Genomic DNA, 25,962 nt, shown 5'->3' on the forward strand with positions numbered 1-25,962 from the left:
AACTGAAGGGTATCAACAAGACAATACATTTTACATTTTGTTTCTAGCACAAAATATGAAGGTGCTACAGTCTTTTGCGAATTGTAGGCACGGCACCCTCTGAAACAAACTTGCGCAAAGCCCACCAATCTGCATCAGAGAACTTCAAGAGTCCACCGCACACAAGGTGATTCGGGTAACTGTAGGGTGATTCTGACACCCTGGTGTTATTTGCTACCAGACAACTGAGTATAATTGACAGCCTTGCAATAATACTTAAGTGTGTGCCCCACCAAGCATTGTTATAGAGCAGGTAGTTTTTTTTTTTGAAGAAGCGTTTGAGTTGTTATAGAGCAGGTAGTTTTTTTTAAGAAGCGTGTGAGCGGATGGCGTTGCGTTAGCGTCGCGAGGAAGGATGGGTGAAAAGAAGAACGATCGGAGTTTAAACCAGTCCTTAGTTTTTTTTTTAATTTTATTGGCTTTGTTGTGATAGTGCTTCACTTTTTTTTGCTTTTTCTTTTTGCCATTTTTTTCCACTTTTCAGCCGCAGCAGGACTCCGAGGAAGGCGCTTTCGTCTTTGGAGTTGATGCAGCAGTGAGTGGAAAATTTCTATATTACCTTAATATCCATGAAAAAATAATTAAAGTAAAAGGGAAGGTTGAGAAGAGAGTAATGAGAAAATAGAAGAAACGGCCGAGAGAGGACGAAAGAAAAAGTTACAACACAACTTATGAGCGAACCGGGAGAGCATGTTCTAAAAGCTAGATCGTGTGGATCGCAAGGTCTTGGTTATGTTCTGTATTCCATCTTGTTTAACAGTCGACGGAATTTGTCTGACTTTTATTATTGAAATTTAAATTTTAAATGTCCAACCTCAAATGTAGCCCCAATATCGGCAAGCACTTCAATTTATGAAGTATTTAGTTGTGGCAAATCCGCAAATGAGTACCGTAAAATTTATAGTTCATTTATATTTTTTTTTTTTTTGTTTAAATATTTTTGGATTTGTAATTTGGAGTTTGTCATCTAAATGTATGAAATTTTTTATCTTGTATCATAGGTTAAGTTTAAGTTTTGTATTTTTATTTGAGTAAAGTGTTTGTAATGTGGTAAATGAGATTTGTGTTGGCCGGGGCTAGCATCGGCATGCATAAAATAGTGCAATTGGGCAAATGAAGGGGTCGCTCACGCTATTAAACCTGGTAGGGTGGGCAAGACAAAAGGCCTCCAAACCATCGAAGGAGGTGAGAAGGGCTGATCACGTAGAAAGGGAAAAGGTCTAGCAGCGATGTTATGTGTGTGTTCTCTATACCGGTTAGTTTTCGTGAAGCACGCGAATATCGGGATTTTTATTTAAAAAAGGCACTCCGAGAGGCTGACAAGATCATCAGACCCGTAGCAGTTCGTTACATGGATTAGCGTTCGATGATGGTTGGAGTAAAGACTGCGACAGTGTGTGGGAACACTTATTTCGAGCTTTTGTTGAACTTACAGAAAGCTTAAATATTTATTTAAATTTAATGAATTACAAAGAACAAAATTAATAACCTTTTTAGTGTAAGAAAGTGGTTTGCTGCTCTTTACCTTAAAATAACTTCATTTTTCTTATTTTTACATCAAGTTCTTTAATATATACTTTATAACATACTTTTAACCTGTTACACTAACGGAGACTATACTAAGTATGTACTTCAGTATGTTTTTAACTTCAAGATTTCTGTGATCAAATAAATCAGCTTTTTAATATGGACAGTTACCGCGCAGCTTAGCATTCTTTTCTGTAATAGCGTCAGATTTTGTATGATGAAGGCGGGTCTAAACACCCTGAAGTTCCACTCAGAGCTCTTAAGGACTCAATCAGTCAATCACACCACGGGGTGGCCTTAGGCCTGTCTCGGCGCCAACGCTGAATTAGAAGGCGTTCACCCTCGCGAAAATTTCTAACTCCTCAAAATTTTCCGCGGAGAAGCGCGACGGGACCGACTAGCTCCGTTTAATTCCCGCGTATGACTGAAAGCTCCCGCCTCTCTTTGCCTTCAGCGCCGATTGCGCTGCTCTCAGGACTAAACTGAAGTTCTGTTGTCGTAGGTCGGGACTTTTACTTTTTAAAACTTAAAGTAAGAGCTACGAATATACTAATATATATATCCCGCTGCATAGGCTTTGGGGTCACCAAATTTAAGAAGATCGGTTAAGGCAGCTGACACTGCAGCGAAATTACTTATAAATTTCCGATACCAACCAACCATGCCAAGGAATCCCCTTCAGAGTCTTTGGGACTGGAAATTTGGTCATCGCCGAAAGGTCAGGAACTGTGCGCACTACGCCTACTAAGTATTCCACGTTTAAGGTCACACCTGCCGCTCGAATGCTGCTTGCCACAGATCTCATAACCTTTGACTCTCGAAACTATCTGAGACAATAAGCAGATAAACAAAAACTTAATTTCTTAGCTCAGCAGGTATTACCTTATCCATCAGCCTAGTCATCGTTTGCAAGCATTCGTAAACCCAAATGACATTATTGTGTATTGATATAACAGCTTACCAGATATGGAGAATGCAGTTTCATCGCGTGACTGAGGATCTATGGGGATTTGCCAATAGACAACTTTAAGGTCAAGGCTAGAGATCATTTTGCATCATTGGATATGCATCCTTTCTAGTTACTGCATTACCTTTTCGGCTGTCAAGACACAGACGCACCTTTCCTGGCTTCTGAACCAGCACGACCGGTGAAGACCAAGGACTTTCGGATTCCTCACTTACCTCAAGTTTAAGCATACGGTTTACCTCTTCATATAGCAATTTCTCGATCGCTGGCGAAATTTGAAAATGTGTTTGCTTTACGGGTTTCGCTTCTCCCACATCGATAGAATGCGACAGAAGACTTGTTTTTCCTAGACCAGAGACCGCGAAGGAAGGGAACTTGTCAATCACGGCTTGCAACTGGATTCTTTGCCCATCAGTTAGGATGTGAGAATCACAAGACGATTCCTCAATCCGCATAGCCGGTAACAATAGCTCAAAAGAGGACCGAAATTCAATGCCCAAATATAGGTCTTGACTAAGCGAGGGAACTATGTCGTTCCGAAATCCTCTTTCTTTCCTTCGTACTGTAATGGTGTTTTTAAACGCCTTTTTGTTTGCCCATCTGCTGTGTTAACTGTACTTGCACCCATCTTGAACGGAATTTGACCTTTAAATATTTGCTCGGCCAACTTTCCGCCTATAGCGCTTATGAATGCCCCCGTACTTAACAGTCCTAATACAACTCTATGTAACAAACGAACCTCTTCATAAGGTTGTCTGTCAAAGCTCTTATGGCGGATTGCATATATGCCTTTAGGTGACTGCCAATACCCTTTAATTCTTTTCGCATTTCGAGAAAGATCCTTTTTAGGTCTAATTTTATTACTTGGTTTATTGCGAAGAACACACGGCAGTTGTTGGGGTCGGAACTCGAAAATGCTGAAATCGGACGGTCTGGAATTTCATTATCTCCCATCTCTGACGACGCTCTAAAATATTGGATGGATTCGGCTGGCCTGAGCGGTTCTTGCATGTGCGCCGCCACATTTGTTTGGATCATCGCCCCCATCCATTCAGTTAATTGGGTTAACAGGTCATTCTGCATTGCCTTTAACTGCTGTGCAACAAGATTAGCGATCACCTCAGCATACGAGGTGTGTTCAAAAAGTAAGGTGACTTTTCAAATTTCGCGGGCAACATATTTTCGATTATCGATTTTTTTGTTTTGTTATGTTGGTACACTCTTCCCTAACATCTGTACCAAGTTTCAATTGAATTCCCTTTTTTGTTTAGTTGTGAGAGGCGTAAAGGTAACAAGTTGTTTTGCGTGCTCAGCGATTTTTTGCTATCGAAAATATGAATCAAAGGATTTGCATCAAATTTTGTGTAAAAAATAAAAGTGCTTCGAAACACTTGAAATGTTGACAGTGGCATATGGTGAAACTGTTCTGAGTAAAAAAATGTTTACAAGTGGTATAAACTCTTCCAAGATGGCCGGGAAGATGCCAATGACAAGCCTCGCTCTGGACGCCCAAGCACGTCAACAACTGATGAAAAGTTCAAGCAGTGAAGAAAATTGTTTTAGAAAATCGTCGAATCACTATCAGAGAAGGTGCTGAAGATGTCGGTATATCGCTTGTCTCGTGCCATGAAATTCTTTCCAACGTTTTGGGCATGAGTCGTGTGTCAGCGAAGTTTGTTCAAAAATTGCTGAGTTTTGGCCAAAAGAACCGTCGCATGAGCATCGCTCAAGAGCTGTTGGATAACGTCAACGACGACTCAGATTACTCAAAACGGTCATAACTGGTGACGAAACATGGGTACATGGTTATGATATCGAAACCAAAGCCCAATCGTCACAATGGAAGAGCCCAGATGAGCCAAGTTCTTACCATATGGTCGTACGGTCAATAAACAGTATTATCTGGAAGTTATGCGCCGTTTGCAAGAAGCAACACGAAAGAAACGTCCAGAATTGTGGAAAAACAATTCATGGCTTTTGCATCACGATAATGCCCCTGCTCACTCATCTTTACTTGTGAGAGATTTTTCGGCCAAAAACAACACCACAATAATGCCTCAGCCACCATATTCACCGGATTTGGCCCCATGTGACTTTTTCTTGTTCCCAAAACTAAAGAGACCAATGAAAGGAAGGAGATTTGCAACGATTGAAGAGATAAAGACTGCATCGCTGGAAGAGCTCAAGGCTATACCGAAAAGTGCTAATGGGAACAGCTTTGAGGATTTGAAAAACCGTTGGCATAAGTGTATTGTATCTGAGGGGTATTACTTTGAAGGGGACAACATTAATGTTGATAAATAAATTAATAGTTTTTCTTGAAAATACAAAGTCACCTTACTTTTTAAACACACCTCGTATATACTTTATGGGGTCGGAAACGTCTCCTTCACTGCGTTGAAAAGGTTTGACTGAAATCATTATACCCTTTGCAAGAATAAAATTACAAGTAGGAATTCGGTGGAATTCGGTATTACGGTCTGCTCAAATATTTAAGCCACCTTGAGCTAAGATCGTCAAACTTGTGTTTTTGCCGGGAAAGTTGTGCTAGTTATTTTACTAAACTAAAATATTGAGTATTAAATACGTTTCCCAAAACAATTTGACCGCTATGGCCACAAATAATAATACCAATCCGGCCGAAAGAAAGCTTATATGGGAATATTACGAAAAAACACAAGTATTCTCCAAATTTTTAAGTTTTTTACGTGGCATAGTCAGAAATGCCATTATATTTTATAAGAATCATAAAACTTCGGAAAATATTTCACGTGTAAGGCTCAGAAAAACAACTTTAAACGACCAAGAACAGATTGCTAAAATCAATAAAGCCGATCCGTTCTTGACTTCGAAGCATATCAGAGGTCAAGTGGTGGCATATTATTGCGTGAATTTGTCAGCTTAGACCGTTATATAGACGCATTGTCAAAAAAAAAAAACATTTATGTCCTTTAAAAATGTAGAAAAACGCCATTAGTTCGCCAGAGATCATATTCATAATGGTTCCAATTTTTGGAACATGATTGTTTGGAGCAACGAATCTAGGTTTAATGTATTTCTGAGTGATGGTAAACCGCATGTGCGACGAAAAACTTTTTTTTTAGTTACTGCAACAGTCAAATCCATCAAAAAATTCCATCTTTTTGTGTTTCTTTTTCAACGAATGGTACATTAAAATATCAAATTTTTACTAAGAAATATTAAAAAATATGGCAATGGTAGCAATTGTCCTTAATTGTCTCGAAAACAAGTTGAACAACTCAGCGTTGCATCATCAGAAATCAAAAAATCCAATTTCATTCGTTAGATTATAGTTATCCTCGGATAACGCTGTCGAGATTTTTCTTTTTTTGAAATTACAATTTTTGAGTTTTTTTAAGATTTTGAAGTAAAAAATACATTTTTTTGGGGGAAAAATCGGCATATTTTTAATTGTAAAATTAAAATTATGAACAAAAAAACTCAACAGCGTTATCTTGCAGTTGTTTTGAAATTATGATGGGTACCGACTTTGAAAACGTGAGTTGTGGAAAAGTTTAAAAGTTTAAAGTTTTTAACACAAAAAAATCCAGTTTAACACGAAAATCCTGCAGGTGTAAAATACTCAAAACTTCTGCAATTTTGATTAAATTGGATTTAAATTTTGACACAATATTCTTTAAGTTATGCATTCAATTTAAAAAATAAAAAAATTGTTGTTGGAAATATTCACTATGGACGCCCCTGTCCTTCAATATTGCTTGGCGTGCCGAAACAAAATTAAGAAGATGTATTTATTTAGTAGATTGTATACACTTTTGTCACAAAAGTTGATATCACCGCTTTTGTTTGCTATAGGTGCGATTGTCACTAGATTTTTACATCGTTAAGGTGTTTTGTCTTGCAGATCTTTGTAAATCCCTCTCTTTCTGTGACTTATAATCTGCCTGCCCGCGGCTCTCAGGGAGACAACCTTTGAATGGTCCTTTTGTTTTGAGCCTCTCCGTTATGTTCAGAAAGAAACCAAACGAAAAAGAGCTGATGCAATTTGTTGAGTAATTTTTATTTTTAATAAATTTTATTAATAAGTGATATTTATTGAAACAAAAATTAAGTCAGGTAGGTGCTACCATAAGTACAAGATGCTGTGCGTTGATCCACGTTTTAAGTAGGTCCCTTTTTTATATTTTTTATAGGTTTTAAAACATAACCTAGAAAATTCTGGTTGCGTTACCCGAAGATGTCGTGATAAAATGTTTGTGCCAATAAAAATTTCGCAAGGGTTTCACACAGTTTAAAAAGGTTAATATAAAAGTAAACAAGTAAAAAACATTTTTTTAAAAGCACGCCCTTATTTTGGCAGGCGCGTTGGACAGGGATTTCGAGGACCCGGACAAATGTTTACGAAAAACGATGACAAACATTAAAAACAAATTGACAAAACAAACAACTAGATTTACTGTAATTCAACAGAATAATTAAGTATTCATTCAAAATTCATTCGAGAAATTAGGAATTTCCGAAGTGATTTCACTTGGAACGATTCACTTACAATGGATTTCACAATTAAAAACTTGTTGAAAAAATTCAGAATTTCCAAAGTGATTACAGCTGGGACGTTTCCCTTGCAGGGGACAAGGCCATACAGCAAATGCGTATGAGAAATCCAAAGTGACTTCGAAAAATTTCCTTTTCGTTTTCACTTATGAAAAAGCGGACATCCCATACAATTTTCTATATGGAGCGTAACATGTCACTTCGGACTCACAAGGTGATTCACAAGTAAAACTTTTTTTTCAGAACTGAAGGGTATCAACAAGACAATACATTTTACATTTTGTTTCTAGCACAAAATATGAAGGTGCTACAGTCTTTTGCGAATTGTAGGCACGGCACCCTCTGAAACAAACTTGCGCAAAGCCCACCAATCTGCATCAGAGAACTTCAAGAGTCCACCGCACACAAGGTGATTCGGGTAACTGTAGGGTGATTCTGACACCCTGGTGTTATTTGCTACCAGACAACTGAGTATAATTGACAGCCTTGCAATAATACTTAAGTGTGTGCCCCACCAAGCATTGTTATAGAGCAGGTAGTTTTTTTTTTTGAAGAAGCGTTTGAGTTGTTATAGAGCAGGTAGTTTTTTTTAAGAAGCGTGTGAGCGGATGGCGTTGCGTTAGCGTCGCGAGGAAGGATGGGTGAAAAGAAGAACAAAAAAATAAAAACAAAATTTTTTTTGAGTGTGTTGAGTATTAGGGTTTCTTTTTTTGCAAGCGTTCTCTTGAGTTGTTTTTTTTTACTACATGCTGCTCCAAATACGTTGCTAAATGAAACAAATTATTTCTATTGATCTATCATTTTATTTAACATAATTTTGATTCATTGCCTATCACTTGCTTTTAATTATTAATAAAATTTATTAGTTAACATATATATTTTTTTGCTTCATTGCATATTACTTAATTTATATAAAAAAAAATAAATTTTATATTTTATACATATACGTATACATATTTATATACATACACATATACATATACATATAGTGACATATCCATAGTTCAACCTTCTCCTATGCACATGTCTACACCGCCACACATACACACAGTCACCCTCGAGACACCCTTTAAGAAATAATAATCAAGTCACTCTCTAAGAAAGAAGAATCCAAATTTAATTGTAAACAAGCCAATGGAAAATTACCAAGCTATAAACAAGCCACAGGAAAATTAACATGAAACAAAAACCTCAGCTTGTAGACTAAACAATTAGAACGAGCCGCTGTTCAGACTATCGGCACGTCCCCACAATTCAGAATACTCAGATTTCGGGACCCAAGTCTGGAGTCTAAATTCCAAAGTTAGAGAGTCACTCAATAGCAACAAAATCCACTCCCAAAAATCTCTAATGCTCAAAACAGAGGTATGTTCGTAAATTAAGTAGAAGTTAGAGAGCGAGTTCAGTTTGAGATTTGTCAAAAGCAAGTCGGTGTTCTTCAAATATAAAAATTGTAACCAGTTTAAGAATAAGAAATTAAATAAAGTTTTTTTTTAACTTAAACTTATGGTGCAAGAATTTAGTTGGCGCAGACGGTAGGATCTCAAAAAATCCTTTAAAAGTCACCGGTACTGATCAAAAAGAAGTATAATACTATACGACTAGTTTATCCTAATCAGAGTAAATTCCGTGAACAAGCAAAAACAATGAAAAGAGATCCGCAAAAGAATCTATGTGTAAATCATTCGCCCGCAGAATTTAAATAAAATCCTAATCGGTCAATACGCGCTTAATATAAAAAAATTATAAGTGACTATATAGAAAACAGAAATAAATTAAAAATCAAAAATCCAAATCGGTCAATACGCACTTAATCTAAAATTAAAAGTGCCTATAATGAAAACAAAAAGAAAACGACAAAATGGCTAATCCATCAGCGCTACCACAGCTGTCCGAGATTCATTTGAATCAACATCATCCAGCACATCCGTGACACCCCATACCAACGAAGCATCAGTAAGTTCGTAAATGAACTTAAGCTTAGATCTTCAAAAGTACATAATAAATTAGAATAAGAGTCGGACCCAACAGAAAGATTGCTTTATACAAGCTCATTAAATAAAACTATTAAGGATTGTATCGAGAGAAAACTTCCTGACAGATTGTATAATTGTTTATCCAAAAAAGATATCCCAACTCTTGCTAACTTAAAAAAATTAAAAATTAAAATTATTTATAAAGAAATACAGATACTTCAGCGAAAGAAATAATTAAAGAGTATTTATTTACCAAAAAGAGTGAATTTTATTTCCATGACGACTCAGATTTGATCATATTCCAGAAAGCTTATGTAGAAATTATAAGTGCAAATTACTTAACGAAACTAGTGAGATGTACAACAAGACTCGAAGATATTCTGACGTAAACAGAATTTAAAAAAAAATTCTAAAACGACACAAAAAACTTCTACACTTAGGGATTGAGAAAACTTCCAAATGGTTCAGAGAAAAATATTATTTCCCTGACTATCAAAAATTAATTCAAAATATAATAAATGAATGTGAAATTTGAAATATTGCCAAAACAGAACATAGAAATGCTAAAATGACATTTGAAATTACTCCAACCAACAGTTTTTATCATGCATAGACGTATATTTCAAATTTGCTACTTTAGTGGAATTAACAGGTAGAGATTGGTTAGGAGCCAAAAGAGCAATTATGAAAGTATTCAATGAAATGGGAAAACCCCAAGAAATTAAAGCGTAGCTTTACATAAACTCAGAAGGAGTTCAAATCCAAATTACAACTAGTAAAAACTGTATTTCATATATAAAAAGATTCCACAAAACAGTAAATGAAAAGTTAAGAATCATAGGAAGTGAATCAGATATTGAGAATAGATATACAAAATTCGAACTAATCCTTTATATTTACAATCCTAAAACCAAACATTATGCTACAAATCAGACACCAGCTGATATTTTGTATGCAGGAACACCAGATTACGACACACAAATAAAGAAAAGTACAGAATTGAAAAATATAAACAAGCACCATTTGTGAAGTCTAAGACTACAAACCCATTAAAAAAAATACGTACTTTAAAGAAAGTTGACGAAAAACATTTTAAAGAAACTAACAGGGGTAGAAAAATAGTACATTATAAAACAAAATTTAAAAAGAAAATTAATAAAAGCAAATATGATAATAATTCCAACGGAAGGAAACGAACGGAGCAATGAAACCAATAATTTTCTCTATTATATTAGCAATTAGTAATTCAATTGACAATCAGACAAAGTATTGAGATAAATCCTATAAAAGAATGGATACCTCATATTTAAAACAGGATCAGTAGAAATCCCAACTAATTAAGAATACCATTTTTTAAGCGTAAATAGAACGAAAACCGAACAAATATTTGAACATTTGAAAACCTTTTGAAACAAGCCGAAGAATTCAATGATGTCATTCAAATCCGATATTTAGTAGAGAAACTTAGGAGAGAAATTAATGGAATTACAATAGCTCAACGTAGTAAAAGAGGTTTATTTAACATTGTAGGATCTGTTTATCTATTCGGAACTTTAGATCAAGTTGATAAGAATGAAATGGAACAGAAAATTAATAATAAGTGTCTATTGTGCCCAGAATACTGATTTAAATATGATAATAGATGTTATAAACAATGGAATTGAAATAATTAACAACCTTAAAGAAAAAAGAGAAAGAGATCAACAGGCCAGCGTATTAATATTCAATTTACAACATTTCAGCGAAAGGGTTATTCAATCCAAAATTGCTAAAATATGATTATTTGAAAAATATTAACCTTGAAAAATTGTTAAAAATAAAAACCAAGTAAAACTTGGCTCAAAACTGACACAAATGAAATTTTAATTATTTCCCATATCCCTTCAGAGATAATCAAATCTCCTGTTTTTGAAATTATTCCTTTTTCTGACGAAAATAATAATATTCTAACAGAAAATATATTTGAAAAATATTTCCTTTATAAAGACAAAGTATTTAATAAAGAAACAGAAAAAATAGTAACTGACGAATGCATAAACGGAATAATTAGACAAGAAAATAACGAATGTAAATTCACTAAAACTTATAAAAATTTCTAAATTAATTATGTTGAACCCAATATTTTATTGACATGAAACATCCCTGAAACATTGCTAAATCAAAATTGCGTTAATAAAGAAATTTCTATTGTCGGAAGTAATATCGTTAAAATCCTTAATGGTTCAATACAATTAAATGAATACACTCTTTCAAACTCAATGTTAGATTACACACAGAGCGTTTATATAAGTAATAATATTACAAAATTGAAACCATTGTCATGTATACAAACAAAAGAAATAATTGAATCACATACAAGATATTATAATGTATTTCAAATACTTACTTTAACAACTTTTTTAATTATTATTATAAGCATTTTATTGTATTTATGGTATAAATTTAAGAACGTACCAAGAAAACTTATTGTAAAATATGTAAAATCAAAAGAAGAAACACCACAGAATACAGAAGTTGTAAACGATCTACCTAATCAAATTAACGTAGAAGAAAACATTATATTATACCCAAGATTATCCACCTGAGGACAGGCCAAATTCAACGGACGGGGGAGTGACATATCCATAGTTCAACGTACTCCTATGCACATGTCTACACACCCACACATACACACAGTTACCCTCGAGACACCCTTTAAGAAATAATAATCAAGTCACTCTCTAAGAATTAACATGAAACAAAAACCTCAGCTTGTAGACTAAACAATTAGAACGAGCCGCTGTTCAGACTATCGGCACGTCCCCACAATTCAGAATACTCAGATTTCGGGACCCAAGTCTGGAGTCAAAATTCCAAAGTTAGAGAGTCACTCAATAGCAACAAAATCCACTCACAAAAGGCTCTAATGCTCAAAACCGAGGTATGATCGTAAATGAAATAGGAGTTAGAGAGCGAGATCAGATCAAATATAAAAATTAACCAGTAACCAGTTTAAGAATAAGAAGTTAAATAAAGATTTTTTAACTTAAACTTATGGTGCAAGAATTTAATTATATACATATACTTATACATACATATACATATACTTATACAGATACATATACTTGTACATATATATATTTTATATAAATTTATTATAATACGAATGCAGAAAAAGTAAATTATCAACAGATTTAGTTCCTAATCATTATGTTTGCCTCCGCAACAAGTTGTTCAACGATGCACTGAATTTGAACCCAACGAACAGATAATGCAAAAGCACCATGGTGTGTCTTTTACCTAATTCTATTAATTCCGCATTGCCTTTTTTGTTGCTTGTGATTGTTTCTTTATTCGTTTTGAGTGCAAGAGCGACCGGCACGCGTTGTTCCAAAAATGAATGTGTACAAGCACAAAAAACTAACGGCACCTTATATGAGCGAGAGCGTAATAATGCAGGGACTCATAGGACATATGAAATTTTTAATAAGTGTATGTCTTTGCCTTTCCTAGCCGGGTGTGAGTGGTATTGATTATTAGATCTTGTAGTTCTCTAATCTACATGCCAAGTCCGACTCCTCTAGCATTTGTACAGTGGCGGACAAAAGTCTACGGACGACCCCCTTTTTTTGCAGTTTACCGACTACTATAGTTTTTACAGGAAAAGTAAGGATGTAGTTGTATTTTATATGGTATTAATATACCAAAACGAAAATGTTTTTTTTTTCATAAACAACTTTTAAAGTTAAAAACTAAAAACTTAAAAAAGGTTGTCAGTGCCTTTTTAGTGTACGTACGATTTTTTTTTGGCCGTTATATACGAAACAAAGTTAATATTTTGTTGGACCACCATAGGCATCAATAGCTGGCTGTAATCGTCTGGGGATTTAAGCAGCCAAATTTTCCAGCTCTTCACTTGTTATTTTGACCGACTCCTCTTGGAGCCTCTCCTTAAGCATTGAAGCACTACTTATCATGGTACTTTTCGAAATTTTCGTTCCAATATTTCCCATACGTGCTCTATAATATTAATATCCGGGCTTTGTGGTGGTAAATATAAATGCCGGGGAGCATAATAGAGCATCCAATCCTTTACAATCTTCGCCGTGTGCTTAGGATCATTATCCTGTTGAAAGATCCACCTCGCACCGAGGCTTAATTTGTCCACAGAGGCCTTTAAATTATTTTCTAATATGGTCTTTACTGAAAGCGATTCATAATACCCTCTACGAAGACCAAATGTGCAACTCCCGAGGCTTTCACTGCTCCCACACCATGCCACTTCTTCATGCTTTACAGTCGGAATGAAATGCATGGAATCCATGGCTGTATTGGGATTCCTCCAAACTTTAACTTTTCCATCGTATCCAAATATATTGTATATAAATAAAACCTTTTCCAGAATTCTATATCTTTGTTTACATGCCTTTTAGCGAATTCAAAACGAAGCGTACAATTTTTCTCGCTTTTGAGAGGTTTCATTGATTCTTTGAAATTTTTCCAATTTGTATGCACCGTCGATTTGCTTAAATCTAACAATTTAGCTATTTCGGCGAAAGATTTATTTTCTTTCCTGATTTCAGAAGACGTTTCCGACCCTATAAAGTATATATTCTTGATCAGTGTCACTAGACGAGTCTATCTAGCCATGTCCGTCTGGCCTCTCTCAGTTTTAAAACTATCAATAAAAGCCTTCTTCCTATTGCAGGTAGTATATAAGTCAGTACCAGCCGTATCGGAAAACTAACTCTTATAGCGCTCTTAGGAACTATCGGGGAAAAAATTAAAAAAATATATATCTTTGGTGTTTTTTAACATATAACCTCCTACGCTTGGAAATACAATTTTCTAATTGGTTTTGAATTTCGAGTTAAATTTTATCAAAATCCGACGACTATATCATATAGCTGGCATAGAAATTAGTCGGAAAATATAAAAAATTATATTTTTGTGGTTTTTTAACATATTACCTTCTAAGCTTGGAAATAACATTTTTTAATTGGTTCTGAATTTCTAATTAAATTTTATTAAGACCGGACGACTATATCATATAGCTGTCAAAGGAACGAACGGAAAATTGGTGGTAAAATAATATGAAACAAATTATAGCTTTGTGGCTTTTTGATATATTATCTTATTATATTGGGAATATAATTTTTTATATTTTTAAGAATTTCGAATTAAATTTAAAAAAAACCGGATTACTCTAACATATAGATGTCAAAAAAATGGTCTGAAAAAAGAATGAAATAGTTTTTTTTTTAATTGGGAATATAATTTTTTATATTTTTAAGAATTTTGAATTAAATTTAAAAAATCGGACTACTCTAACATATAGATGTCAAAAAAATGGTCTGAAAAAAGAATGAAATAGTTTTTTTTTAATATCACTGAAGTCAGCCACAATTCTTAAAAATTGCAATTGCAATGGTTACAAACAAATGAAATTCACTAGAAAGATATAATTTTTAAACTTTAGTCTTTCCTTTAGCTTAACTGATTGTTTATTTTTGGCACGAAATCAAGGAAGAGAGCTATAGTGGAGTACAGTAGTAGGATAGTAGTACTCGACTATCAGATACCCGTTACTCAGCTTAAGGGAGCAAAAGGGAAATGGATGGATTGTGTGCGTGGCAAACATTAGGTTAATCCATAAATATCGATTAATTTTATTTAAAAATGGAACACGAAAGGAAGTTTACTTTGGCAAGCCGTTGTTTGTATACCCTTGACGTTGTAACAATTATCCCGCTCCGCCAATGAAGAAGATAGGTTAATTTTTGTTCATTTAAATGTATTTATGTTTTTGGAGCAGCCGTTGTTGCCGCTACGAGCTCGAAGGAGGTTCTTGTTGATCCCCACTTTGCCTAGGAGCTAAAAGATCTTAGTCTCGTATCGGCGCTGCCAACAACGGCATCGTAGAGACGGCCTATGTATTCTTAAGTATATATCTATGCTCACTTAGTCTGGAGCGCGGAGGTATATGTACATACATGAGGTCCGCTCTTGTTGCAATTATGCTGACACTTGTACTTTCAGTTGCGGGCCAAGGCACAGCGAGCGGTTCTTATTCCGGGCACTTAGGCTCATGACCGAGACTCTGAATTGTATAAACACTGCGACAAATTGTTACAGTGCGTGCACCTTTTAGTACTCTTGGTACAGTGGGTGGTCGATAAATATATTTTATATGTGTGCATACTACACTACTACCGTTTTAATTTAAAAATTTTTAAAAGTAGAAAAAATGATATTCCCAATATTATATGATAATATGTCAAAAAACACCGAAGCTATAATTTGTTTCATATTACTTTTTTTAGCCATTTTCCGATCTTTTCTATAGCAGCTATACGCTTGGAAATTATATTTTTATTTAGTTTTGAATTTCGAATTAAATTTTATCAAAATCGGACGACTATATCATATAGCTGCCATAGGAACAATCGGAAAATTAGTCGGAAATCATGAAATAAAAATTTTATCTTTGGTGTTTTTTATTATATAACCTTATAAGCTTGAAAATAACATTTTTAAATTAGTTCTGAATTTCAAATTAAATTTTATTTACGACTATATCATATAGCTGTCATAGGAACGATCGAATAATTGGTCGGAAATAATTTGAAACAAATTATAGCTTTTGGGGTTTTTTGACATATTATCTTATAATATTGGGAAAATACATTTTTTTTAAAGAATTTCAAATTTAATTTAATAAAACTATTGATTATTTTTTATAACTGCAAGGGTATAAAAACTTCGGCTCGTCGAAGTTAACTTCCTTTCTTATTCATAACTTACTTTCGCACAGAAAGAGAAATTTCCTTTCGGGGAGACATTTTCGCGATTGCATTGGGCTTCAAGTGATGAAATGAAATACGACCAACGCCAAATACTAAGCAAAGCATAAAACAAAAGTAAACGCCTGCCATTAGGTTTTAGCTGGAAAAACAGAGTAACAACTGACCAACAAAGTGAAACTATTTTTCCAAATTGTAGCCGAAAGGAGCCGGATCGGACTTATGTCCCAATCCCGAACATCTCGTCCTAGCGATCTTGCTTCTTGTAAGCTTCCCACGGTTTACTGTTGGATCAGTTATCAATGCGCCCATATATATTCTACCTATGCGTACCATGACAACCGTCTCCCGTTTTGAATAAATTCGAGCGAACTTTAAAGCTGGCATAATATATTACTTCCACGTTTAGCTATCGCAAAGTATTTTTGAACAATTCATTTACGTACATGCTGGCCGATTCAAATTCGACAGTTAAATGTTCGTTTAAGTTTCAGAAGTTACCAGAGTAAGGACATACAGAAATCGAATCTGTGTAATTCTTTCGAAAGTGAGTCCTAAGAAAGGTCTAAAAAATATGAACCTGTTGAATTTTTTGTGAAGTGAAAACTGTAACATGGGTAAAAAACATGAGCGCATTTAAACAAAATGTAACAGCTTAAAAAAAAAAAATGACTATTTTTAATTTTATTTCTAAAGGAGAAAGGTAACTTATTAATATGTACATATTGAATATATATTCATAAAATAAAGGTATTTCATTTCTTACTTACTCAGCGACATCGGGTTCGCCTTCCTCACTACTGTTCGGAACCAGTAAATAACTATCTGATGGTTTGTTGTTCTGACTGTAAGAACTATCCGAATCAATATTAAGCTTGTTTACCTAAAGTATCCAAAATAAGTTTCATCTACATAAAATCCTTTAGCAAAAAACCTAATACCAGTTTGGAGACTTCCTGGTCTTCTGCTTTTTTAGCCCAATCACCCATTTTAACAAAAAGTTACCAAATATATAAACTTATTAACCGGCTTAAAGTGTGACCATTGAAATTTTTTTGTGGTTACTTGGAGTTTTTGGAATAGAGGAAAGTTATATTTGTATCGATAAATCTAAATATTGTAAGGCACAACTTCCACTGCGCGGTATTTTTCGTGTGTAGCCCTAGTATGTTATGCGTTTCCACAGGCAGCGGAAACCAGCAGAAAAATTAAAGTTCCATTATTTTTGCCGATAGAATCGCCGTCGCTTTCGTTGAGATGAGCAACTGCATTGGCGGAAACTGTAAGGAATAAAAGTTTAACAAATTTTTTTAAATTAAAAATTTTATTATTAATATAAAAGAACTTTGAGACAATAATAACTTTATATATTTTTATAAATTAATAATAAAAAAAGTAAACGGAGGTCACATCGACGCCCTCAATATCGATAAGCGCCGTTGGCTACCGCGCAAACAATAAGTATTTTAATCTTCGGCTGGGCTTTAGAAAAAGCGCTGGGAAACCCAAATTGAAAAAATGAATGAAGAAATACAAAAATACAGTGTAGATTTAAAAGAGGACTTGTATAACAGGTAGCAATATTACAAAAGATCGAATCTGCAGAATAGTGGAAATCCTTGAAATAATCCAATCCAGTAGTCAATTGGGAAGGGTAATGAACAGTAAGATTTCGCTTTCACAGAAAAAGAAAGAAAACAATTCTAACCCAACACATCCTTACATAAGCATATTTCAGCAGAACCAACACTAACAACCACTTGACAGCTAATGCGGAGCTGAAGGACTTTTGGATTCCATAGTGGTGAAGGAAATAGGATAGCTGCACTGTAGGTGGAACGGAGAAGGTGTCAAATCATCTATTTTTTTAAATGGTTTCCATTTTTTGTTTGTTTACAAATTAATGCCAGCTGTTTAAAAGTAAGACTATGCTAAATGTATTGGGGCTGAAAAGTTATTTTATTTTTATTTAAAAGATTTTCAGAATTTTTATGGTTCAATTCTGTTATCTGTTTTATAAGTCCGGTCTGTCTCGGGTTTTCGGTAACTAATTTACCCCTTTTATTGATGGCCCATCACTACAGATGTAAGTAAAGTAGTAAATATTAATTAATTACTGTGGACGAGAGATGGGCACGTGTGTAACACGTAGAAGGAAGTGTTTCCGATCCCATTAAGCTTATATACATACATATTCTTAATTTGGATCAGAGAACGGCACGCCGAGGCTCAATTTGCTCACACTGCTCAAACCATTATCTTTTTTCGGAGGCGCCACTGTCTTTTGGGGTAGGTAGCAAGCACATCGCCGCGAGTTTCCAACAACACAAACCAAGCGACCGAACATCAATTTTAAAGAGAACTGTGCGGCTGGAGTTGACTTTTGCACTAAAAAAAAACGTTTTGATTTCTTTTGCTGTCGTTTTTCTTAGGCGGACATAAATACACGCAAAAATGGCTGAAGATACTGAAAGCTCCCCACTTAAGATAAGATATTTCTTTAAAGAAATGAATAATTTGGATCTGATGCAGTGCTTGATTTGTGGAGCGACAAGTGCATAAAGAAGTTACGATATTCGTACGGCCAATAATAAAAAAATATAATTAATTCTACTCAAAAAGTTTTTTTCAGAGTATTTTCACTGCTCGCACATTCTGTGTGACGCGTCGCTGCGACGCTGGGGGTTGTTGTTGTTTTTTTTTTTTCTGGCCGAGCTGCTACCCAAACCGTTAGATCTCGTGCCCGTCTCTGCTGTGGACGGCTGGAGTTTTTAGTAACTATAATTGGGTCCGTGTCGGGTTTTCGGTATTTAAAGTAATTTCCCTCATGTATTGATGGCCCTTCACTACAGATGTAAGTAAAGTACTAAATATTAATCACTGTGGACGGCTGGAGTTATTAGCTTGTAATAAAGGACGGTGAAAATATAAAAGTGACAATGCAGAAAAGAATAGCTATTGAGGCTGGTTGATAGAAATGCCCAGGTTGTAAGCCTAGATTTATTTATACGTTAAAAATTTATTAAAAAAGAACATTTTTGTAGACTTAGCAAAATACAGTTTTTGTTTCTTTGTATGTGGATTTTTATACCCTTGCAGAGGGTATTATGATTTCAGACAGAAGTTTGCAACGCAAAGAAGACGTTTCAGTCCACATAAAGAATATATTTTCTTGATCAGCATTATTAGACGAGTCGATCTAGCCATGTCCGTCAGTCTGTCCGTCCATTTCTACGCAAAATAGTCTTTCAGTTTTAAGGTTTGCGCACACTGTGGCGGTGCGGTGTGGTGTGGCTCCTCGCTGTTTTTACCGCGTAGAGAAGTTTGCGACACAACTCCATTACCAAACTCCCAAAGCCTATGTTGGCATATTAAGAAACGGAACGTCACTGCAAATGGCACGGAAAAGATGGCAAGGCATCTGCGAAACTTAAAGGAAGCCCTAAAATACTTGTTAACATTTATAAAGACATTTATTTATACATTCCATTTATTTTAATTTTTTTATACAACATAACTATTTCGAAGGGAACACTTGAAAAATACACGTATTAGGTCCTTACATATACATATACATATATAATCGCTACATATATATATATATATATATATATATATTTCAAATTAGGAACACATATTTGCTCTCTATACAGCCGCTTAAAACCGTTGTTGTTGTTTTAGGCGGATTCTTGCTCACATGGAGAATCGCTACATAATATATATGGGTTCCAAATTTGAAAATACCGAAAAGTGGAAACTGAGTTTTGGGTGTATCCATGGGAAAAGCTTATTAATTCTTTTTAGACACTTAAGGTAGTTTGCTGGTATGTAACCGATTGGTAAATCATAATACAAGTTAATTGCCGACCATGAGTTTTGCTTTAAAATTGGGTTTCTCATTGGGATGTATAAGCCGCACGAATCTGGCACGTAAATGTATTCAAAGAGAAAGTCATGTGTAAGATTTATTTAACAATCCAACTTTTATTTTATTATGAACTTACATAAGATTTTTAGTGTGTCTTACCGTAATGCCCCTCCGCTCCATTCGATGGCAACCAAAATCGGTGCTGTGACTGTTGGTGGAGCTATGTGGTGGTGGGTAATTTGGCACCTATGGCATGAGCCCGACCATATAACGGTATGATCTTAATTTTACTGTCGCTCAATTAGTGAAAAAGTGATACACTCTAAAACAATTTAATATTGTAAAAACATATAAGGTTTATATTAAAGAAAGAAATTATTAGAAAAAATGTCTTCATCTATATATCGAAAATATTGTTTTTCATACAAATAAGTCACTTTTCCATTAATAAGCATTATTTAAACACATGGATTTAGCGTTATATTAATACCATATTTTACAGGGGGAATTCGATTATCCTAACCCAAAGCAATGGAGCAATTCTGAGTTGGGTATTCCTAAAGAAGATTCGTAAAAATTGGATATATGCAATTCAAGGCTTCCCCATAAATATTGAATACAATATATTATTTACATATATGTTGAAATCTTATCGGCATTATTTAGTTGGCCGTGATCGAAATTCGATTTTATGGGTTATAGAACTCAGCCCAACAATAAACATATTATCAAATTACTAAACTCAACAACAATAAAAAAATCTAACCATAAAGTGTACATTGGGACGGGACAAATTGGCTGCCTAAAAATCTTATCGGCATGTCTGAACTGAAAGGTAGAACTTTTTATAGCTCAATATCTTCCAAACCATAATTTTAATGACAAAAAGCATACGTATCAAAAGTTTCTCAACTTTAACTTTAAGAAAAAATTGTTACATTCGAGTTTGAGAAAATAGTCAAAAAGGGGTTAAAAAAAACTATTTGTGTTAGGTAGAATGTTTTGCGAATTGAAATTCATTTTTAAAGTCAAAGCATGATTCTGTAGTGTTCGTTGTTCAGAAAATTTAAGCCGATCTGGCTTTGTTTTGGATTTTCCGCCAAACTTTTTTCAGAAGTCGTAGAGCAAATGTTTTCTATCTCGAGCTAATTAATACACCTGTATGTTCAGTAAGACCTTAAAATCAAAAAGGGATTCATATTAACCCACAAACAAAGGGACAATTTATGCTAACCCACAAAGGGACAAACATTTTCATTTCGGGAGAAAGAAAATCTGGTTTTTAGTATTACTTTTATTAAAATTACTTTTACTTTAATAAAAAATACTGAATATGTTGACACTGACGTGGTGAACTGTTCTAAGTAAAGTACAAGTTGGTGCTAACTGTTTCAAGGTGGCCGAGAAGATGGCAACGAATGTTCATATGATGAAAACGTAAAGAAAATTCTGTTGAAAAATCGACGCATCACTATCAGAGAAGTTCCTGAGGATGTCAATATGTACATATGTATGTATATTCCCTGCAAGCATTTTCTATCGCGGAAGACACTTCTAAGTGACTTCTAGAAGATGAAAACTATCGTCCGCGATATCACATTCGGATCGCAGAAGTCACTCCCGTCGGGAAGAAATGTGCCACTTCGGAAAGTCACTTCGGCGACTCTTCTTCGCTACCGCGACCCTTTTTGTTTTTCTAAAATGTGCGCTATCGCCATTCTATCGCTCAGAAGTGACTTAGAAGTTACTTCTACACGATATATGTATATTTTGTTTTTGTAAAATGTGTACTATCGTCTTTCTATCTTCCAGAAGTGACTTAGAAGTGACTTCTGGACGATAGGCGATAGAATTATCGCCTTTTTGCTTGCAGGGTTATATCGTTTGGCCGAGCAATGAAATTTTTTTTTTTCAGGCTCCTTGGGTATTAGTCATATGATAGCGAACCCATCTAGACTTACTCAACAGGGGAATAATTGGTGACAAACCATGGGTATATAGATGAGCCAAGTCCGAAAAAAGCAATATCGCCGAGTACGCAATATAGTACACTTATAACCTTTACGCCTTTAATAACTAAACAAAGGTTGATGTATAATTTTCAGTCAGGTTGGTCTAAAATTGCATTGCCTGCCCGCGGCTCTCAGAGAGACAATCTTCGACGGTCCTTTTGTTTTGCGTCTGTGTGTTATGTTCAGCTAGCGACCGAAGTTTTTGTGGCGCAACGACAATTTAATTTAAAATCATTCGGGTATTTAAAATAAAATACAACTAATTTAATAAGAAATGAATTATTTCATTAAATTAAAATTAAGTAATCTGAATAAACATATAATGTTAAATTTAATAAAATGCATATTGTATATTTTACTCAAGAAGTACAAGTTCTATAGCCGGATATGATTCGTCTAAGAAAGTGTATAGTATAGGTACAGTTGCGCGCCAATAGCGATGATAAAATAAAAGGAGAAAGAACATGTGCATTCTGTTTGGGTTATTAAAGGAGTACTTATTAAATTGTGCGCTGCAAAACATATTTTATTTATTAATAAAAGTGATAATTTTTGCTAATAATAAAGTCATGTAAGTGAAAGATGTTGTACGTTGATATACCGTTAAATTACGCCCATTTCTAAGAAGTTTTATAAGTTATACAACATAACATTGAAAATTAAAAACTTGTATCTGAGGTTGGTTAGAATTAGCTTCAGGACGGAAAAAGAATTTTTCCAACGAGTTTCGTTTGCGAAATCCCTTGCAAAGGAAACGACCCAATGAAATCACTTCGGAAATTCTTTATTTATGGATTAAGTTTTTATCTTTCCAAATATTGAATTTAAAATACATACATATTCTTTTATATTTTACTATACTTTATTAAAATTGTATCATTTAAGTGAAATTAGATTTATTGTAAGGAAATATATGGTTTTGTATATTCATTGAATTAATTTTCTGCGATTATCAGTTTGAACCATTTTGACAGCGGTTCTTTTCCGATCGTTTTGATAATTTTTGTTGTCTGCAAGTATAAATAGAAAGAAAGGTAAAACAAGACAGGAACTTGGAAACGCAATGTTAAATTTTTAGAGATTGTTGCTGCATCAATGATGTTTAAAAATAATTTATTTATTTTTTCTCTGACCGTTTCTTTTATGTCTGTATGTTAAGGGCATGCGATTTTTATTAAATTTAATTCGGAATTCTTAAAAATTTTAAAAATGATATTATAAATACTATCTTATCTTAAAACACTGAAGCTATAATTTGTTTCATATTATTTTCTTAATAGGTCTCTGTGGCGGCGACAACCTCCTCATTCGACGCAAATTTCTGACCAGCAAGTGACTTTTTTAAGTTTGGAAACAAAAAGTAGTCACACGGTCCAAATCTGGAAATATAGTGGATGGGGTAGCAGTTCGTAGCCCAGTTTTATGGTTTTGTAGCCCAGTTCGACCAATTTGGCCGTGGCGAGGGAGGAAGTGTGGGCCAGTGCAATTCTGCAATTCGGCGACGAATCGGCCCAATAATTTGGCATAGATTAGCCCTGTGACTTTTGCTTTTCTCCAGGTAGTCGACGTAGAACACACCTTGTGAATCCCAAAAAACGGTGGTCATCACCTTTCCGGCCGATTGGACAGTGTTCGCCTTCTTCGGAGCAGGTTCGGCGGGTGAAGTCCACTGTTTTGACTGTTCCTTGGACTCTGATGTGTACCAGTGGATATGTGTTTCGTCGACGGTCATAACACGCCGATACTCCTTCGGATTGCTCTTAAACAGCGTCAAACACTGCTTTGATGTGGTCTCACGGTTGCGTTTGTTGTCCAAAGGGAGCAAACGCGGCACCCATCGCGCCGACAGCTTTCTATAGAACAAAATTTCATGCAGGTTACGAATGTCACGATAGTAAATTTCTCTTGCAATAGTGACGCCATCGGGCGGTGAAGCAAAGTACTTATCGGACTGCCCTCGTATGTATATTTCAATTTCTTTTTCTTATATCCTCATCAATTTGGACTCGGTGAATTTGTATGAGGTTGAGACAGACGGACGGTCTAGAGATGTTAATCAAGAATATATGGGGTCGGAAACGTCTCCTTCACTGCGTTGCTAAGTTAATAATAAATAAATAAATAAATAAACACTAATTTAAAATGTTTGTAAAAAAATTATAATAAATTAAATTATAAAAAATAAAAAAATAACGGTAAAAAATAAAAAGTAAACAAACAAGAATTCGCAATAAAAAAATAATAAATAAAATAATACAAATTTATTTTTTGCTTTTGTTTTCGAAGCAAGGTAGGAGAATCAATAAATATGCCCAATTCGTATACAACTCCTTCAAAAATATTTAAAAAATTGCAAACAGAAACTATTACGTCTTTTCAAAATAAGAAACCCCTTTATTGAAAATCTTTTATACCTAGGCCAAAAAAATTGCTCTTTTACGTACGCCCTCCATACAGAAAGATACGACGACGAACCTTAATTCGGAGGGAGGGGTGCATTGGCTAACCACACTCCGGCTAATAAAGTTAAAAGAAATGGCAATTCGGCAAATTACTGGTGTCGCGTGGCTAGAACAACGGCCACGATCGACCTACTGGTAACCCTACCCCGGTAACTGGCAAGGTACAACAGCCGGCCGTTGACTCGAAAGATATCGAATACCGAGATTTACTAACCCAAGGTGGGAACACCCAGTTTATCTGCTTTAAACTGGCGGCTTTGTAAAAGCTCAACTAGGGTTTAAAAGACCTTAGACAATTAGAAAAAGGGAGGAGAATCCATTCTGGTGTCTTGCTGGCGGAAGACGCCGACTCCGAGGAAAGGCGACCTTTCCAGGGGCAGTCGTTCACGTAGTCCTCTTCCAGGATCAGCCACCAGAATCCAGCAGCCCTTGAGGAGGACACCAATAGCTTAAAAGATTTTCATGTCTCGGACCATCGCCGCCATTATAATCAAAGAAGGAGGGAATATCAACCACAAGGACAACATTCGACATACTGGGATGCTAGCCGCAGTACTCGAAATCCTCATACTTCGGAAGATTGTTCAGCTTTAGGACCACCCGGTCAGAGGCTTAGTGACCAGCAGCATACTTCGAAAAAGTGGTGGTGCAATGTAAATGTGTCCATCGAATCCTTCTAAGCTAAACTGGGGGGTGTGCTGATCTAATAAGTGGAGTAGGTCAAGAACAATGACATAATTTTCGACGGACAACCTTGACGATAGGGGATCATACTGCGCGGCCCGCGACGATCCATTGGCACACTAATGCGTGAAGAGGATGGAATACAGCTGAGCCTGTGGGGCAGTGTGGACTGACGACTGACGAACTTTACACCGTAATATTATTTTTCCAGGCACTTTAAATATTTATTCTTGTTATGTTGGAGAGGAGAGAGGCTTACCAAGATTCCACGACCCGAATTCGACGTAGCTGATGCCGGCAAAAATGGTGCCTGAACATCGGACGCCTCTCCCTTGGCCCGAGACCTTTCAGGACTCAGGCACTAATATGCCCACGTAACAGCTCAATAAACTCTCACTTTGTTGCAATTTCCTTCCCTTTATAAAAATTTCCCCTTCTTCTTCTTCAAACAATTTTATTTGTATTGGAACCTCAACTCCTACAAAACAAAAATTATTTGGTTTCCTATTACTAAGTGTGCAGTCGTTCATTTTAAGACTCCGTGAACATTGTTAATCCCACTGTTTGCTCCAAAAGCAATGGGAAATTTAGTAGGAAGTTTAATAGATTTAATATTTGTTGTGCATTTTCCATATTAGTTTTCCGTTGCTTTTGAGAACAGGACAGCTATATGAGCAGTGTAATAAAAGAAATAAATAAAACTCGTCATTTAATATTGAAACTTTAAGAGCTACAAAAATGTGTATAATAAGAACTTCCAAAGCTCAGTTCTTTTTCAGTAAGGCAGCTCTAACAATGTCCGTGGCCTTCTTTCAAATTCCTTAGGTACATTAATTAGCGGAAATACTGTTTTGGTTTTGTTAGCCCCAACTCAATAAGGTTCATACAATTTAAACGAACTTGGCTTATCATACGAACACCAAGCGTTTCAAAAGCGAACGGACTATGCAAATATTTTCTGCTGTGAAGGTTTGGATAAATTCTATTCGCAAAATCTTTATCGGTAATTAATGCACCATCAAAAGTACTGTATGTTAATGTACCATCTACTTTGCGACCAACTTGAGTACATTTGGTTCAGCCGTGAGTGGATGTATGTCTTCCTGTAA

General features: G+C 35.1%; 3 protein-coding genes across 6 annotated transcripts in view; 2 read left to right on the forward strand and 1 right to left on the reverse strand.

The window, feature by feature from the left end:
- The window catches only part of LOC108026757 (DEAD-box helicase Dbp80), a 115,622-nt gene extending 98,702 nt beyond the window's left edge, over window positions 1–16,920 (reverse strand). For all 4 annotated transcript variants that reach the window (XM_050890219.1, XM_050890220.1, XM_044092759.2 and 1 more), the window contains exons 1-2: window positions 16,769–16,920; window positions 16,598–16,710 (exon numbers count right to left, since the gene is read on the reverse strand). In XM_050890219.1, the coding sequence (XP_050746176.1) occupies window positions 16,598–16,710; window positions 16,769–16,816 (161 nt within the window). In that variant the 5' untranslated portion in view covers window positions 16,817–16,920. The remainder of the gene's footprint in view (window positions 1–16,597; window positions 16,711–16,768) is intronic.
- A 2,701-nt stretch (window positions 16,921–19,621) lies between these two features.
- Window positions 19,622–20,436, forward strand: LOC108036875 (NADH dehydrogenase [ubiquinone] 1 beta subcomplex subunit 2, mitochondrial). Its single transcript, XM_017113251.3, has 3 exons — window positions 19,622–19,785; window positions 19,845–19,968; window positions 20,198–20,436. The coding sequence occupies exons 1-3, from the start codon at window positions 19,697–19,699 to the stop codon at window positions 20,267–20,269; spliced, it is 285 nt and encodes a 94-aa protein (XP_016968740.1). The 5' UTR covers window positions 19,622–19,696; the 3' UTR covers window positions 20,270–20,436.
- Window positions 20,437–20,556: 120 nt separating this feature from the next.
- LOC127012049 (uncharacterized) lies at window positions 20,557–23,930 on the forward strand. Its single transcript, XM_050890222.1, has 4 exons — window positions 20,557–21,729; window positions 21,801–21,946; window positions 22,988–23,112; window positions 23,266–23,930. The coding sequence occupies exons 1-4, from the start codon at window positions 21,697–21,699 to the stop codon at window positions 23,439–23,441; spliced, it is 480 nt and encodes a 159-aa protein (XP_050746179.1). The 5' UTR covers window positions 20,557–21,696; the 3' UTR covers window positions 23,442–23,930.
- Window positions 23,931–25,962: the final 2,032 nt, after the last annotated feature.

Source organism: Drosophila biarmipes, unplaced genomic scaffold (genome assembly GCF_025231255.1).
Source record: "Drosophila biarmipes strain raj3 unplaced genomic scaffold, RU_DBia_V1.1 ptg000017l, whole genome shotgun sequence".
Taxonomy (NCBI): domain Eukaryota; kingdom Metazoa; phylum Arthropoda; class Insecta; order Diptera; family Drosophilidae; genus Drosophila; species Drosophila biarmipes.

Bases quoted from the DNA above. Each gene is read 5' to 3' on its own strand.
- LOC108036875 (XM_017113251.3), top strand. From the start codon at position 19,697: ATGAGTTTTGCTTTAAAATTGGGTTTCTCATTGGGATGTATAAGCCGC. The intron at 19,786-19,844 runs GTAAGATTTATT...TAAGATTTTTAG, and splicing joins ATTCAAAGAGAAAGTCATGT to TGTGTCTTACCGTAATGCCC. The intron at 19,969-20,197 runs GTATGATCTTAA...CATATTTTACAG, and splicing joins ATGAGCCCGACCATATAACG to GGGGAATTCGATTATCCTAA.
- LOC127012049 (XM_050890222.1), top strand. From the start codon at position 21,697: ATGAGCCAAGTCCGAAAAAAGCAATATCGCCGA. The intron at 21,730-21,800 runs GTACGCAATATA...TATAATTTTCAG, and splicing joins GAAAAAAGCAATATCGCCGA to TCAGGTTGGTCTAAAATTGC. The intron at 23,113-23,265 runs GTTCGTAGCCCA...GCTTTTCTCCAG, and splicing joins ATATAGTGGATGGGGTAGCA to GTAGTCGACGTAGAACACAC.